The sequence below is a fragment of the Bison bison genome, unplaced genomic scaffold (assembly GCF_000754665.1).
Source record: "Bison bison bison isolate TAMUID 2011002044 unplaced genomic scaffold, Bison_UMD1.0 scf7180017864249, whole genome shotgun sequence".
NCBI lineage: Eukaryota > Metazoa > Chordata > Mammalia > Artiodactyla > Bovidae > Bison > Bison bison.
In genome coordinates this window covers 282,840-300,711 of record NW_011494821.1, presented here as the reverse complement: position 1 = coordinate 300,711, position 17,872 = coordinate 282,840, and the positions used below count along the sequence as shown (strand labels likewise).

The window sequence follows — 17,872 nt, the reverse complement described above, 5'->3', positions numbered from 1 at the left end:
CTGTATAGGAGGGTTCTCTTTTCACCACACTGTTTCTAGGATTTATTGTTTGTAGATTTTTGGTGTTGGCCATTCTGATCAGTGTGAGGTGATACCTCATTGTAGTTTTGATTTGCATATCTCTAATAATTAGTGACAGTAAGCATTTTTTCATGGGCTTTTGGGCATCTGTATGTCTTCTTTGGAGAAATGCCTATTTAGATCTTCCACCAATCTTTTTTTGGGTTGTTTGGGGTTTTTTTGACATTGAGCTGCATGAGCTGTTTGTATATTTTGCAGGTTAACCCTTTGTTGGTCACTTCCTTTGCAACTATTTTCTTCCATTTTGTGTGTTGTCTTTATTTTTATGATTTCCTTTGCTGTGCAAAAGCTTTTAAGTTTAATTAGGCTCCATTTGTTCATTTTCATTTTTATTTTCCCCATAATGTATTTGTACAATTGGTGTGTTCAAATCAGGATCTAACATCCCCACATTGCACATACTGGAATGCCTCTTAATGCTCTTTTAAATACATGACAATTCCCCCTCCTTCTTTGTATCCTTTGTCATTTATTTGTTGAAGAAACCAGAAATTGGCTCTGTAAAATCTACCCGCTACTGGATTTGACAGAATGCATACCTGTGTGCCTGCTCCTCTCCCCATTAAATTTCCTGTAAGTGAGTAGATAGCACTAGAAGCTTAATTAGATTCATGTTCAAGGTTCTCTTAGAAAACGCTTTCCCAGGTGATGTTGTTTAGCCCCCATTGCATCAAAATGGGAGATACATAATGTCTGCAATTTTTTAAATTGACCTCCTTCTTTCAATCATTTTATTCTTATTTCTCGCTCTGGATCAACGAAGTCCAGGTGATGATTCCCCTCTTTTTCTGGGTTCTGTTTCTTGAAAGTGAAAGTTGTTTAGTCATGTCCGACTCTTTGCAACCCCATGGACTATACAGTCCATGGAATTCTCCAGCCCAGAATACTGGAGTGGGTAACCTTTCCCTTCTCCAAGGGATCTTCCCAAGCCAGGGATCAAACCCAGGTCTCCTGCATTGCAGGTGGATTCTTTACCAGCTGAGCCACAAAGGAAACCCAAGAACACTGGAGTGGGTAGCCTATCCCTTCTCCAGTGGATCTTCCCGGCCCAGGAATCAAATCGAGGTCTCCTTCATTGCAGGCAGATTCTTTACCAACTGAGCTATCAGGGAAGCCCTGATAAGAAGCCCCTGTTTCTTATCTCTCCCCTTTAAGGACCCCAGCAGGGTGGAGGCTGAGATGTGCATGAACATTTTTCCTGGAGATGGACTAGAGGTGAAGTGTGCCCACTCTCAGCGCTCAGCTCCGGTCTATTCAAGGTTCTTCTCTCAGTGATGCCTCCTCTTATCCTGGTCCCGTCCTAGTCTCCTCCCTTCCTTAAGCAACCACTTGAATGGGGTTGACATGTCCTTGAAAATGTACAGATTCTTGAAATGTATGTAGTGCTACTGTGTGTGTAGACTATTGATTTTTATCAGTGTTCTTGTGTTCTAGGCAGCATTCTGTTTTTTAGTTTTTTCATTTAATGCTGATTTTAGGCATCTCTGCATCCACACTACATGTGTGGACATGTAGTCACTGCGGATTTTTTTTTCTGTGTGAGATGCTTTAGAAGTTTTTTTTCCAGGTTTATTGAAGTATGACTGACAAATAAAAATTGTGTATATTTAAGTTGTACAATGCGATTTTTAAAGGTGTAAAACAGGGTGATTTAATATGCATCTACACTGGAAAATGATTCCCGCAAACTAACACATCCATCACTTCACATGACTACCAATTGTGTGTGTGTGTGGTGAGGAAACTTAAGATTTACTCTCTTAGCAAATTTCAAGTATACAGTATGGTATTGTTAATTGTGGTCACCATGCCATACATTAGATCCCTATTCCATGCCATTGGTCTATTTGTTCTGTATCATTACCACAGTCTTTATGAATATGGCTTTGCAATATAGTCTAATAGTACTTCCCTGGTGGTCCAGTGGTTAAGACTGCGCTTCAATGCAGGGAGTGCAAGTTTGATCCCTGGTTGGGGAACTAAGATCCTACATGCCCTGTGGTGCAGCATGTGGGATATATAGCTGATTCACTTCGTTGTACAGCAGTAAGTAACACAACATTGTAAAGCAATTATACTCCAACCAAAAAAACTAAAAAGTAAAACTATGCATCTGTGTTTCCTTTATTCTCCTTCATATTTGTTTTCTACCTTTGCCTAGTATCAGATTTTCTTTTATTGATGATATCTACATTTTTATTTTCTAGTGTTTTAAGTCTTGCTTTAAAAAAACAAACAAGTTTCTCCCCCGCCCCTGCTAAAAAAAAAAAAAATCTCTTTCTACTTGGGGGGATTTATTGTGTCATTCTTTTTCTAAAGTTCTTTTTAAAATTATTAATTTTGGACTGTGCTGGGCCTTCATTGCTGTGCAGGCTTTTTCTCTGGTTGTAGCAGGCAGGCTTCTCATTGCAGTGGCTTCTCTTGTTGTTGGGCTCTAGGTCACGCACAGGCTTCAGTAGTAGTTGTGGTTCCCAGACTTTAGAGCACAGACTCAATAACTGTGGTGCACAGGCTTAGTTGCTCTGCAGCATGTGGGATCTTGCCGGGCATTGGCAGAAAGATTCTTTACCACCAAACCACCAGTGAAGACCTATTTTGTTATTCTTTTTCAAGTATCTTGAGTTAAAAATTAAGCTTCTTTCCATTCAACCTTTCCTATTTTTTCAAAATAAATGCACTTAAGTCTATATACTTTTCCTTTGGGTACTTATACTGTACCACAATCTCAGTATGCAGAGTTCTCCTTGTTCACTTCTAAACTGCTTGACTTTCATTTTTATTTTTTCTTAAATTCAAAGTTATCTAGAAAGATGGTGAGAAATGTATATGTTGATAGATCTTTTTTGGCTATACTTTCATATTTAAATCTAACTTCATTTATTTATTTATTTTGTGGTCGGAGCATTGCTCCTTTTTAGAATTAGTGGAGGTCTTGTTGGTAGGCTAACACTTTGTCTATATTGGTTGATAAACCCATGTTGCTGTTGTTCAGTTGCTCGGTCATGTCTGACTCTTTGCGACCCCATGAACTGCAGCACGCCAGGCTTCCCTGTGCTTTAACCATATCCTGGAGCTTGCTGTCCATTGATAAACCCACAAGTGTCATAAAGTCTTCAACTGTTTGTCCTGTTAACTCCCATCTGGGTTGTGGGTTCTATTTGTTGGGCTTTCTCTTCCATGGTATTATTGATTTTCCTGCCATGTTGGTGATTCTGGGTTGTGGGTTCATCTTTGCATTTGTTACCTATCTGTGGATGCTGCTTTTGTTCACATTGGGGTGGTTCTGTTCCTGTGGGCATTGCTGGAGGTAGGATAGTCCCAGTGAAACTGAGCAGGACCCTGCAGGGACCTCCAGATACAAAAGCTCCTCTGTATCCCCAGTCTCTTGTTTATTAAAAAAAAAAAAGCTGTAGACTCCCATGCCTCCCCTGAGTCACAAAAGAGCAAGCTCAAGAAGTTAACAATTAGAACAACAGTCACAGAATCTTTAGTTCCTCCCTGAAGGACATAGATAACAGTTTCTGATGCATATTCCTGAGTTGTTTTGCAGATACTAAAATTGCCACCAAATGAAAAAAGTTAACTGCATGATGACCTGACTGTAACCATGACATAGCTGCTCCATCTTGCACAGTTCAAGAACTGTAGGAACAAATCAGCTCTAGAACTGAAGATTAACTATACTTAAGACATTACAGAGTTTGGGATGGACGTGTACACACTGCTATAATTTAAATGGATAACCAACAAGGACCTACTGAACAGCACAGGGAACTCTGCTCAATGTTATGTGGCAGCCTGGATGGGAGGGGAGTTTGGGGGAGAATGGATAAGTGTATATGTATGGCTGAATCCCTTCACTGTTCACCCAAAACTATCACAACATTGTTAATCGGCTATCAGTTCAGTTCAGTCACTCAGTCATGTCCGACTCTTTACAACTCCATGGATTTCAGCACACCAGCACTCCAACTCCCAGAGCTTGCTCAAACTCATGTCCATTGAGTCGGTGAGGCCATCCAACCATCTCATCCTCTGTCGTCCCCTTCTCCTCCTGCCTTCAATCTTTCCCAGCATCAGGGTCTTTTCCAATGAGTCGGCTCTTTGCATCAGGTGGTCAAAGTATTGGAGCTTCAGCTTCAGCATCAGCCCTTCCAAAGAGTATTCAGGACTGATTTCTTTTAGGATTGACTGGTTTGATCTCCTTGCAGTCCAAGGGACTCTCAAGAGTCTTCTCCAATACCACAGTTCAAAAGCATCAATTCTTCGGCACTCAGCTTTCTTTATGGTCCAACTCTTACATCCATACAAGAAAAACCATAGCTTTGACTAGACGGACCTTTGTCAGCAAAGTAATGTCTCTGGTTTTTAATATGCTATCTAGGTTTGTCACAGCTTTTCTTCCAAGGAGCAAGCGTCTTTTAATTTCATTGCTGCAGTCACCATCTGCAGTGATTTTGGGGCCCAAGAAAATAAAGTCTCTCTGTTTCTACATCTATTTGCCATGAAGTGATGGGACCGGATGCCATGATCTTCATTTTTTGCATGTTGAGTTTATGTTATGTTGAGTGTTAATGTTGAGTGTTAATTGGCTATACCCCAATACAAAATAAAAAGTTTATATTAAAAATAAAATAAGAAAAAAAAGTTTAAAATATATGAAAAAGATGACACTGACCAGAAGACCATTGCATGACCAATTTCAAGACGATTGTCAGAGCTAACTCTGTTGTTATGCACGTAAAACCTGCCCCACCTATGTACCCATGAAACTCCCCTTTAAAAGCTCTTGCCCCCTGATCGGCAAGGAGGAGTTGATTTTTTGGGATATGAGTCACCTTCTTTCCTAGATTGCCAACTTCCTCAATAAAGTCATAGTTCCTTTTACTCATCTCTCAATATTGCATTCTTGAGAGATGAGCAACTGAACCTGAGTTCAGTAACAAATCAGTAATAATGCTATTTTACAGCTGAAACACAGAAAGCAGACTAGCTTGCCCTAACTTGTATACCTGTAAATAACAAATCCAGGCCTCTTGGCCCAAAGCACGGACAGTTCTCAGGATGACCCATTGCCTGCCCAAGGCTTCCTAGTGCTGACCAGCCCACTCCCGATTCCTAATCCCCAGCAAGCAGACAACTCAATGTTTTGTATATTTCTTTTCTTTTTACTCTAAAAAAATCCAGTTGACAATAATAACCTGCAAACCATAGAAAGCAGCATGGGTTTTAATCTCCTCGCCCCTCTAAACATCATTCTACATTCCTCAGACACCATCCTTTCCCCTTCCCTCTAAAATCTTAGATGAAAATTCAGAAGCCCCTAGATAGAAGGGCCCCAAACCAGGGCCCCTACAGCAGGTAAAGGCATTGAGGAAATAAATTAGGGGAGAGGAGGCTCTTAGCTGTCATTGCCTCCGTCCCGCTGGGCCTCACAGACCCAGCGGTAGGGCCTCAGGCAGACGTCATCATTCCAGCGGCCGTCCACCGTGATGTGGGCACAGTCTTCACCCCCTCCGAGCCCATGCCCATACCAGTCATCTGGCTGCTCTGGTGCCCAGTTCCTAAAGAAACCAGAGAGACGTGGACCCCAGAGCCTGAGACCCCAAGCCCAGCCGTGGACCCCCGGCCCCCGGGACCTGCCAGGCTGGGATGATGGGCCGAAGATGGAGGGGCAGAGCCTCGGGGGCACACACACTCACTTGAAGCCCGTCTCGTAGTCCGTCCCGTCCACCCATTTCCAGGGCCCATTTTGATCCATGAGGCCTATCCAGGTATTTACAGGGCCCATGTGGTGCTGGATAAATTTCTGGGGAGAGAGGAGGGGTGGTGACCTCTCCTTAGACCTGCCAACCTCCCAGCCGGGCCCTACCGGAACCTTACCTGCTCCTCCCAGGAGCCCACCACCACCAGGTGGGCATTCTCCAACTGGCAGTACTTCTCAGCCTCTGGCCAGGGCTTCCCGGAGCGAGAGAACCAGTAACAGCTGCCTTCATAATCGATCCAGTTCACTGGGCAGCAGGCTTTTTCAGAGCCTGGGGCGGGAGTCAGAGGGGGTGGTGAGGGGCTGAGAGGAAGTGGGTTGGGCAGGCAAGCAGGACTGGGCAACCCCCACCCCCTCACCATTGCCCTGGAGGACAGCCATCTGACAGCTCAGGCTTCGTAGGTCAGACACAAACTGCTTCACGTGGAGCAGCAAGCTGGAGTGATCTGGGGAGACAGAGGGCAGAGGTGGAGGGGGATGAGGGTAGGGGAAAGCAAGAAAGCCACGATGAACACTGGGGGCTGGGAAGGTTCTGTCATCTACCTACTGGGGCGTGAAGATAGATCGCAGATACTTCTGCCACAACGCCCCTTGGTTTGGTCTGAGAGACCGCTGTATCCTGCAAGCGCATGCGCACTCACACATACACGCACCCCTTGCTGACCTGCATTCAGTTCCTGCTGCTGTTTCTCCAGTTGGGACTCCAGGGACTTCACCTTTCTGCCCACATTTCCTCCTAGGGAAGAGACTTGCTCAGTGTCTCAATGGCCCTACTGTTCCCAGCCCCCCAGCCCCAGCCCTCCTCACCCTGAACGCTCAGGGCCTTGACCTTGGCCTCTGTGCTCACTGTGAGGTTGCTGAAGGTCTCTCTCAGGGCGCTGAGCTCCTCCTGCAGCTTGGAGTCTGGGCAGAAGAGGGTGCGGACAGGACAAAATGAGGGGGCTGCTTCCCACATCACAGCAGCCAGCTCTTCTGCCCCCCCGCCCCCTCACCATATCACCTTGCTCCCTTCCCAAACACCCCCTACCCCCTGGGGAACCCACTCTGGGATCCGATCACACAGAGAACGACTAGCAGCAGGAGGCTAAGGCCCATGGAGACCAGGAGGAGGCTGGGTCCGGTGCAGAGACGCCGACTGAATGAATGAGGAGGCAGTGGCCCTACAAGAGAGGAGGTCAGGGGCTCAGGGACAGATGGGAGCCTGGGGCAGCTCTGGGGTCCTAGGAGGAGGGCAGCCTGAGCCTCCTCTAGGAGACTAGGAGGGACTTTATAGATGAAGAAATCTGGGCTGTAGGTGACCGGGAGGAGCTGGATGCATCGAGAGGTGAGAAGGGGTGCGAATCTTTCTGCGGGAGCCCTACCCAGGCTCTAGGAGAAGGCGATGGCACCCCACTCCAGTACTTTTGCCTGGAAAACCCCATGGGCGGAGGAGCCTGGTAGGCTGCAGTCCATGGGGTCACGAAGAGTCGGACACAACTGAGCGACTTCACTTTCACTTCCCACTTTCATGCACTGGAGAAGGAAATGGCAACCCACTCCAGTGTTCTTGCCTGGAGAATCCCAGGGGCGGGGGAGCCTGGTGGGCTGCCATCTATGGGGTCGCACAGAGTCGGACAGGACTGAAGCGACTTAGCAGCAGCCCCAGCAACCCAGGCTCTAGGCCTTTGCTGGCACCTAGTGGCCAGATCGAGTCACTGCCGCATCAGAACGCAGAGCCTGGAGAATGGAGTTTGCACGCTGGAGACTGGGGGCGAGGGAGTCTAGCAGGTGAGGCAAGAGAAACGGGTTTCTTGCTCTCCCCGTGAATCCCACTCCTCTTTGTCTGGGCACAGGGAGTAAGAGTAACCAGACTTCAGGTCGACCAAGTTGTGCCCACCCAGGAGCACTGTCTCAGTGAGCTGAAATGCCGGGGCCTCCCCTCCGTTTTTGCTGGTAGTCCCTTCCCCCGCCATCGAAGGGCACTGCCCACTCCCTTCTGCCAAGCATTCCATCCTGGCTCAGCCCCAACAGAAACATCTCTGCTAGCAGGAGAAAGAAAGAGGGCTTGACTCATCCTCCTCCAGTCAGAACTCCCTGAGGCCTGCCACAAAAATTTTCTCCTTGACCCAAAGGATCCCTGACACCTGTGCACTCATACATACTCACACGCACACACACACTCACACACATACACTTGGCCAAGGCTCACGGGTGTTGGAAGAGGAACGAAGAAGAGGGTCTAACTTCTTGCAGTTAACCCCCACATCCCCTGGGCAACCCCCTCCCCAGGGTCCTGAGAAGTCGGTGACAAGGCGAAGGGCAGGAGGGTCATGAAGGAGCCTGGGGACAACTGCCACCAAGAAAGGGTCTCCAATCCTACACCCTGCACCTCCCCTAAGAGGGGTGGCTGAGACACCACCAACCTCGTGAGCCGGGCAGACCCAGGGAGAGGCGGGGTCAGGGGAGGGGGCGAGAGCCACCTAATGCTCCCCTTTCAGAAATGGGGGGAGGTGTCCCCTCACTTTTTCTGTGCTGATGGTCATTCTCCTCGTTGTCCAGATGCTGAAGATCTTGATACTCCTTTGTCATGGTAGGGCCGGCTGGGCCTGGGACCAGGTCAAGGCTGGTGTTAGGGCTGAGGCAGGGGCTGAAGAGCTGGGGTGTGGGGTTCGGTCCCTTTCCAGGTGATCAGCGACTGCGTGGAGATCTTTCTTCTTGCTCCCGTTCCCTCCAGGACTGACATCCAAAATCTATCTTCTGAAGTTTTTCCACTCCGTCTCCACCCCTCCAGACGTGGATTTCATTCATCCCCTCCCCCACCCCACTCCACAGTTAATTCCACCACCTCCTTTCTTCCCCCCACCCCCTTTTCTTCCCCTCTTACTTGCCAAAGGTCTCAAGGTTGACTTGTGGGTCCTTCAATCCTGCGCAGATCCCAGGCTAAGAAACAGGCTGAGGCCTGGAGAATTAGCACAGACAGCCCTGGGTAGTGGGAGGGGAGGGGGCAGGGTCCATTCAAGGGCCCTGAGCCCTGTGCGTCTGCCTGTCTGTGTGACTGTGTGTCCAAACACACCAAACCTGGCATCTGCAGTGCCCGGGACTTTGGACGTAAACAGAGGTAGAAATGGATTTGGAACTCAGGGAGGGTGTGGGGTGGGAGCGGGGGTGGCTTGCCTCTTTCCTTCCCAGGGATGGAGAGCCTCCTTGTTCTGTCCCCCATCCTTGCATGTAGCCACCCCACTCAAGGAACTGTTTGGGAGAGGTCCAGACCAGGAGGGGCCGGGGTGCAGCTGGCTGGTTCCCCTCTGCCCCACTCCCCTTTTACTTCCTGTCTCTGAATTTCCCAGAACTGTTGATCTCTCCAAATATCTCTGACCAGGATCAGAGGGGCCGAGCTCTGCTCTTGCCCAATCCAGACCTATGACCCTGGCATCTGAGCCTGGGCCTGGCTTCCTGGGGCTCAGCTACCAGACACCCCAGCCTGGGGCTGAATGGCTCTCCTGGGGAGTAAAGTCCTCCAAGCTGCCTGGGGGTCAGGGGGTGGGGGCAGCAGGAAGGCAGGCTTTTCCCCACTCAGCTGGATTAGTGCCAGCAAACCTCCAGTGACTCCTCTGCGCTCCCTTGTTGTGTGTGTCACTTCAGTCGTGTCAGACTCTTTGTGACCTTATGGACCGTAACCTGCCAGGCTCCTCTGTCCATGGGATTCTCCAGGCCAGAATACTGGAGTGAGTTGCCATACCCGCCTCCAGGGGATCTTCCCGACCCAGGAATCAAACCTGCATCTCCTGCATTGCAGGTGGATTCTTTATCCACTGAGCCACCTGAGAAGCCCTTTCCCTCATTACCTCCTCTCATTAGCCCCAGAGCACACCCCTATTTGATTCAGAAATGAGGAAACTGAGGCCCTGAATGGTATGAGCTTACCCAGAGTCCAAACAGCAGAAGCAAGCCTGGAATGTGGACAGCCGGACTCCCGGGACCTGTGTGCTGCTCCCAGAACCAGGGTCCCATCCTGTCACCACAGCTGGGCCCCGGGGTCCCAGAGATACTACAAGTGGTCCCTCACAACCCCATGGAGAGTTCACGGAGGGCTAAATTCTGGGAGTGTGTGAATTGGAATTATGCTAAATTAGAAACTGGGCTTCCCTGGTGGCTCAGTGGTAAAGAATCCTCCAACCAATGCAGGAGTCACAGGTTTGATCCCTCATCCAGGAACATCCCACATGCCAACTAAGCCCTGGCACTGCAACTACTGAGCTTGTGCTCTAGAGCCCACAAGCCCTAGAGCCTGTGCTCCACAAGAGAAGCCACTGTAATGGGAAGCCCAGGCACCACTAGAGTGGAGCCCCGACTCGCTGCAACTAGAGAAAAGCCCACACAGCAACTAAGACCCAGCAGAGCCAAAAATAAAATAATCAATAAAAAAAATTTTAAGAATTTGGACGATGTTAATGACGTTAGTAAATCTTGCTTTAGACCCCAAATATGACATCATGGGAATCCTATGTTATGGATACTTCAGTGAGAAAACTAGACCCCCCGAGTTAGAAGAGTTTACATTATGTGAGATATTCAGGAACATGCGCCTCGCATAAAATAAGTCCTGGCTGCACCCTCGTTTGTGTCTTGAAAAGCCTCACATTGTTTGCATGCACTGGGACTGTGGCCAGTAATTTTGGTGACTACTGGGCTATTGATTTGGCTTGCTCTGGTATTATCAGTTACAATCTGGTTTATTCAGGCAAACAAACCTACGCTGTTTTGGTCAGAATAGCAGTCACCCTTATAGGAGTGAGGATTGGAAGGAGTTTCTGGGGGATGGAAATGTCCCACTGCTTGATCTGCATGCGGGCTGCAAGGCTGCAAGTTTGTAAAACTGCTGAAACCCATACACGGAAGATCTGTGCATTCTTCTATTTGCATATTATACTGGAATAAGATGTTCTTACAAGCTGGTTCTACCCTATAACCATGTTCCCAAAACCATTGCTTAGGGAGCAGTCTGTGAACCAGTAACGAAAAACACCCCAAAGTCAAACAACTTTAGGGTGAGAGCCAGAGGTGATGAAACACCATGAGGAAAGCCAGATAAACAACATGAAACACCAGTGGCTGACTTACAAGCCAGCTCTCTGAGACCAGAGATAACCCTGAGAAACCAAGAAGTAGCTAAAAACAAAACAATGCCACATGGCGGCAGACACATGCACCCTGAGAACGCTTTACATCTGTCCCGTTAAGAATATATACCTTGGGAATTCTCTGGTGGTCCAGCGGTTAGGACTCTGTGCTTTCATTGCAGCGGCAAGGGTTTGATCCCTGATTGGGGAACTAAGATCCCGTAAGCTGTGTAGCACAGTCAAAAAAAAGAGAGAGAAAATATATACTTTGCAAGGTCTTCAGAGACAGAGCTTTATGTGTTCATTTTCTATCGCACCCCAAACGTAGTGGCTTGAAATGACACCCATTTATTAGCTCACAGCTCTGTAGGGCAGAAGTCCAAGAGGAACCCCAGCTGAGTTCCCAGCTCAGGGTCTCATGAAGCTGAGATAGAGGTACTGGCAGGACCGTATTCATTTCTGGAGGCAAAGGAGAAGAAGAATCTACTCTCAAATACATTCCAGTTGTTGACAGAATCCAGTTCCTCACAGCTATAGAACTGAGGACCCCATCTCCTTGCTGACTGGCAGCCAGGGGCCACCCTCTGTTCCTCAAGGCCACCTGCCTTCCTCATCACATGACCCCTCCATCTGCAAAGTCAGCAACAGTGCCTGGTATCCTCTTGGAACTCCAGATTTCTCTGATTCCCCCTGTGCTCGTGGGATTAGATTAGGCCCACCTGGAGAATCTTCCTGTCCTAAGGTCAGCCGTGTATACAACATACACAAAAACTTAAGAATGGGAGTCCAAGGGACTTCCCCGGTGGTCCAGTCATTAAGACTCCATGCTTCCAATGCAGGGGGTGCAGGTTCAATCCCTGGCCAGGGAACTAAGATCCTGTGAGGTACAGCCAAAAAAAGATCTTTTGAATTAAAAAAAATTTTTTTTTAATTGAAAAAAATAAAAGGGAGTCAGAGGTGATAAAACACTTTGAAGAAAGCCAGATGAAGGACACAATACACTGGATGCTGAATTAGAGGTCAGCCCCCTGTACAATATGTATGGCCATCTGTAAGTTTCACTACCTACAACATAATGATTGAGAGAGCGCCGGCAGCATGCTCACAGGTGCTGGGGAGGACAGCATGGAATGTCCGAGCCACTTTTAGGACTCCGCCTCATTATGCAGAGCAACCCTGTTCCCTCTGAGTACTCTTCCCCTCAGGATACCGAGCACCTGCAGAGAGCAATTCAGAGAGCCTGGGCTCCAAAACAGGGAATCCCACCTCCAGGGTGGTCGAGAAAGGCTCCCTAGAGGAGGTCTGTGAAGCTGGCCTGAAAGAACAGGAAGGATTTTATCAGTTGTAATAAGCAAGTTTCTCTTCAGTGGGATAAACGGCCAGAGGGGTGGCTTGGGCCGCCCTGAGGAGAGCCTTGAATCTCAGGGGAAAGCAGCTTGAATGTCATTCAGGAGCACAGAGGTCTCCTGACTGGGAGGACATGCGCCCCAAGGGGGTCACAAGATCGTCCACTAAGAGGCTGGCAAGAACATTTAGGGAATTTCCTGCCAGCCCAAGGGTTAGGACCCCATGCTTTCACTGCTGAGGGCCTGGACTCAATCCCTGGTTGGAGGACTAAAGTCTCAAAAGTTGTATGGTCCTGCCAAAAAAAAAAAAAACTTTATATATGTTTTTATCTCTTTTCTTTAGATGTCTACTTGGGGATATGCATTATAATGTACATAATAGACTTGTACAGTAGTATATGTGTATTAGTGATCTATTGCTGTAAAATGATCCCTCAAAACCTGAGCAATTTAAAACAAGGAATATTTATCATCTCAGTTTCTGGGGGTCAGGAACCTAGGTGCAGCTTAACCAGTTGGTTCTAGCTCAGAGTCTCTTATGAGGTTGCAGTCGGATGTCATTCAGTGCTTCATTTGTTTGAAGACTTGATCAAGACTGCAGGACCAGCTTCCAAGGAGACCCACAGGACTGGCAGGTGAGTGCTGACTGTTGGCAGGAGGTCCCTCCACAGGAGTGCTTGAGCGCCCTCACAACATGGCAGCTGGCTCCCCCCAGAGCAAATGATCCGAGAGCACAAAGTGGAGGCTGAAATTTCTTCTATGACCCAGCCTCAGAAGTAATGCTCCATCATCTCCACAATGTCCTGATGGTTCCTCAGTGCAGAGGGGAACCATGCAAGAGTGTGAATGCCAGGGGGGTGAGAATACTCGGGGGCCATCTTGAAGGCTGGCTGCCACAGAATGGCCAGAATTATCAGATGAGTGAATATACACTGGGGGACATTCACCTGAAAGCATTTTACCGATGTTGGCGCCTGAACAACAAAGTTAAAGACTGACTACAGCGGCCCGTGACATGTCAACCCACTCTAGTATTCTTGCCTGGGAAATCCCCATGGGAGGAGGAGCCTGGCAGGCTACAGTCCCTGGGGTCACAAAGAGTCAGACATGACTCAAGTGAGTTAGCATGTACACACGCACGCACAGGAGCCCATGAGGAGCTGCAGGTAGGGTAGTGGTGAGGTCAGAGCTGTAAACTGAGCAATGGCCCTGGCTTTGGGGTGGCCAACGGGTCAGAGATGCCCCCCCGAGAGGCAAAGAGCTCAGCCAGGAGGCCGCTGATCTGGTCCCAGTGAGAAAGTGTGAGGATTGAGGCCAGAGAGGGAAAGTAACCCGGACAAAAGTTTGCAGAGGACTGAGTGGACCTGTGGAGACCAGAGATTTCTGGTGATGATAAAGCCAGAGTCCTGGGTACTGCCCTGTGATGAGGGCACAGAGTGAAGAAAGCAGCCCAGGATGGAGTTTCCTCCTGTGGGGAGAAGCAGAAGAAAGAGCCCCAGGAAGTGCGGATGACCTTCAGGGCCAGATCTGGGGAACCCAAGTGCCAGATTAAAGATGGTCAAGGAGAAAGGGGACTGGGCCTCCTATCAGGGTGAGTCAGGAAGAAGGAAGTGCTTTTCTGGCAGCTGGAGGCAGAACCCTGGGCAGCCGGAGGACGAAGAAAGGGTTGGCGGGGACAGGGTGTGTGTGGACACTGGGAAGGAAGGCTATGATGGCCAGAGGTCCCCAGGAAGGATGTAAAGGGGATGGAAAACTAATGCAGCAGAAAGAACCTGGAGGCCACTGTCAAGATGGATCTGAGTTCATTTTATGTGGAAAGTGCTTTAATGCCCACCTGAGAGTCAGGTCAAGGTTAAATACGCTCATGAGTGGAAAGCCCTTAGCACAGTGGCACATACCATGTGCTCTGTGCACACAATTTTTATCACTGTTATTAGCAGGACAGCCAAGAGTTGCATTATCTCAGAGCCTCAGAGGGGAAGGCTGGTCAGCAGAGCACGGCGTGTCTTTCCCCAAATCCCAGAGGGTGTGAGCAACTTCCCTGGGACAGAGCTGGGGTCCTGGGGTGTCTCTCTGACACCCAGGTGTCTCAGCACTCTCAGTGCTTTCAACCTGGCATTTGGAGTGGACCCCGGACACAGAAGGTTGGAACAGCAGCCGCCTCTCATCACCCTGCAGGCTGCAGAGTCACATACCCAGCACCCCAATAGAAGAGGTGATGACAAACAGCCAGAGGGGCACAGAGGAGGCTCAGGGCCGACCTTCCAAAGAGGGTGACCTGTGGTTCCCCGGGTCTAGCCAAGGCTGACTTGGCCTTGAGTGGAGCTGACAGGAGAGGCTGGGGAGATGCACTTGGGCTGGAAGAGCTCAGTGCCAGGAGTTTAAAATGTGACCTGATAAGCCCACCCAAGGGCTACAGCATCCCCTCCCTGGGACAGAGTGAGAGCGCACCTGCCCCACGCCCTCCCCCTCCCATGGGTGGTCCTGGCCCTGGCTCCACTGTCTTTTGTGCTGGGACAGCCAGGACCCTGTGACCCAGGACTTCTCTGGGACGACTCCTTCCTACTTCGATTTAGAGGGTGAAATTTTTAGGAAATTTTAAAACTCCAAATGCTTCCAAGTTTATTTAACTTTCCATTTTACTCAGTAACAGAGAATAGATCAAGAGGCCAAGAGCAACCATCCTTTGACCAGGCAGTGTGCCAACGGTTTTATGTGTTTTTTCCCTTTATTCCTCGCAAGAATCCAACCAGGTGGTTACTGTTGCCATTTAACAGCTAGGGAAACCAAGACCCAGAGAAGTGAAGCTCTTTGGCCAGTGAGTGACACCGCATCTCTCATCTGAAACTCATGACCACCTCCTCCCTGGCTCTCTACTGCCCCCTATCGTACCTTCTCCACCAGGACCCTGGGCAACCTGGCCACTCCCATCTTAACCGCCCTCCAAGGGGACTTTTCGCAGCGTTTATAACATCCACGTGATGTTAATGTGACTACATGGAGAACACAGGTTTTGCCTCCATCACTGTAATTTTATTGCAGTGGTGACAGTGAGACCTGTTAACTTTTTTTTTTTTGCTAGGCTCATGAGTAAAAATTGGATATAACAAGGCTTTTCAATATTAGGAAAGATGAAGGAATAAATAGCAACCTACTTGCTACATTTAACTTCTAGAGTCTTAAAGTAAATTGCTTGAGGAAATTGGATCCCAAAGATTACAGGTGGGGAATTTTTAAGTGTGTCCATATTCCACTGGTGCTCAAAGAGGCTCAACTAAAAGAATTATGGGCTGACTTAAATAACAGCTGTGGATTGAGCAAAACTTTTTGAGCTATCTTATTTTGAAGATTATGACTGTGGAGGAACCAAGGTGATTGGCAGTGGAAAGAATCAGTGGAATTTTAAGGAATGCGAAATTCATTAAAATTTTATTGACTTAGATAAATTTTGCCTATGTTATACACAATTCAAAAGAAAGAAAAAAAAACTCTTTACACTTAAAAAAAAAAACAAACAAACCAAAAACCCACCTAAAGGCCTCAGGCCTGGCTGACTCCTCTGACCCACTTTCTACTTCTCTCTCTCCCCCAACCCTGCTCCACTCCCTGACCTCCTCCTGCTCAACACTACAAACTCTTTCCTACTTTACTTCCTCTACCTGGCACACTCCCCGACCCCAGACTTTGTCTCCTCTCAACTCAAAGGCTGCTCCAAGAAGAGACCTCCCTGACCAACCTGTGTCAACCAGCAAAGACACACCCCCAGCAGTCACTTCCTTTCTTCAACAGAATCATTACCTTAAATTCCCTGAACACCCTTACTTCCCACTGTCTGTCCCCACTGAGGAGACCCAAGTGCCCTGAAGGCAGGGATACTGTGTCCCCAGCATTTCAACACTGCCTGGCACCAGGGGAGATTCAAAATAAGTATTTGTTGAAGGAAGTAGACGGGGGTGAAGAGGACACAGGCTTTTTAAAAATAATAAATTGAAAAATAAATAAAAGTGGTAAGGGGGGAAGGAGTCAGCTTTTGAACTCATTGGAAAAGTCCCTAATGCTGGGAAAGATTGAGGGCAGGAGAAGAGGGCGTCAGAAGATGAGATGGCTGGACAGCATCACTGATACGATGGACATGAACTTGGGCGAATTTCGGGAGATGGTGAGGGACAGGCAGACCTGGTGTGCTGCAGCCCATGGGGTCACAAAGTCAGATATGACTGAGCGACAACTGTGTGGGAACCCACTGTAGAGAGCTCTTGATAGATTTGGAAGAATTCATCCCAAACTGCTAACACGCTTCTAAGGGGTATGTGGAATGAGACGGGGAAGGAATTTTTTAACCATATGTATTTCTATATTTATTTGCAGTTTTATAAGGTACATGTATCAGTTCTGTAATCTAGAACACAACACATGCACAAGTAGGGGGTTTTACCCCTTCTTGGTGAATTCTCCTTAACCCCTTAGATACAGATGCATTACCTGCATACACCTTCCTCGGCTCACAGCTTTCTCCCTTCGGGCCCAATGGTAGAGAATGTAAGCACAGCCTCAAACCAGTTGCTCCTACACAGAACCATGCTAAAAGAAGCGTTATTGGGAAAGTGGTGCTTTCCATCCAAGCAAGACCTCAGAATCACCTAGGAAGTTTCTTGAAAGGCAGACGGCTGGGCCCGGCCCCCAGGACTGGCCTCTACTGGATCCAGTGCTGCTCATAAAACCATGGGGCAGTCCAGAGAGGACCCTTGGTTTAAGGGTCACACCTCTGGGGACCTGTGCCTCTAGCCTTGGATCCAGTCAAGCTAGGGCAGCCCCCACCTCCCAACCCCCTTCCACACCTACCTCCTCACCCCCATCACCTGCACACTGCCCCTGAGGGTTAGTCTTTTCCATCCAACTCTTAACTTTGTCAGGAATGGCTACAAAAACTGCCCTTCTGCACAGTTCAGGACTTAACCACCCCACCTCAGCCTTCCTTTCTGGGGTCCCTGAATGAGAGAGAAATGGGTAGGTGGGATCCCCCCAGAGGTGCCAGCAATGGCTCATTTATGCTGTAGTTGAGGCTGGAGTAAGAGGAGCCTGTCAAGCATATGAACTGTGGCAGAAGGGAAGCTGGGAACAGTATCCAACAGAGCACCTGAGAAGCTTCAGTTAGGACCAAAAGCCAGGAACATCTGACTCCCTGAAAGAACCACATTTTCTCCTTCGTAATATATTTTATATGTATGCATATACATATATGCACGTATGCATTCTTAGTCGCTTAGTCATGTTGGACTCTTTGGGACCCCATGGATGTAGTCTGCCAGCTCCTCAGTCCATGGGATTCTCCAGGCAAGAATATTGGAGTGGGTTGCCATTACCTTTTCCAGAGGATCTTCCCTGACCCAGGGATCAAACCAGGGTCTCCTGCATTGCAGGCAGTCTTTACCGTCTGCACCAAGAGGGAAGCGCACATACATACACATATGCACATATACATATATATAATGGACCATTTCCCCCTTTTGGAGAAGGCAATGGCACCCCACTCCAGTACTCTTGCCTGGAAAATCCCATGGATGGAGGAGCCTGGTAGGCTG

General features: G+C 48.5%; 1 protein-coding gene across 4 annotated transcripts; it reads right to left on the bottom strand.

Annotated features, from left to right (window-relative positions):
- Window positions 1-5,228: 5,228 nt before the first annotated feature.
- On the bottom strand, window positions 5,229-9,098 carry ASGR1 (asialoglycoprotein receptor 1). 4 transcript variants are annotated; one of them, XM_010847354.1, is made up of 10 exons: window positions 8,999-9,098; window positions 8,713-8,783; window positions 8,347-8,430; window positions 6,889-7,005; window positions 6,653-6,748; window positions 6,510-6,581; window positions 6,205-6,291; window positions 5,965-6,116; window positions 5,784-5,890; window positions 5,229-5,645 (listed from the first exon to the last, which is right to left on the bottom strand). In XM_010847354.1, exons 3-10 carry the CDS (start codon window positions 8,411-8,413, stop codon window positions 5,483-5,485), a joined length of 861 nt encoding a protein of 286 aa, XP_010845656.1. In that variant the 5' UTR covers window positions 8,414-8,430; window positions 8,713-8,783; window positions 8,999-9,098; the 3' UTR covers window positions 5,229-5,482. The 4 variants fall into 4 exon arrangements, with proteins under 4 accessions (XP_010845656.1, XP_010845657.1, XP_010845658.1 ...); XM_010847355.1 differs by lacking the exon at window positions 8,999-9,098 and having other exon boundaries at window positions 8,347-8,560; window positions 8,713-8,918; XM_010847356.1 differs by lacking the exon at window positions 8,999-9,098 and having other exon boundaries at window positions 8,347-8,519; window positions 8,713-8,918.
- Window positions 9,099-17,872: the final 8,774 nt, after the last annotated feature.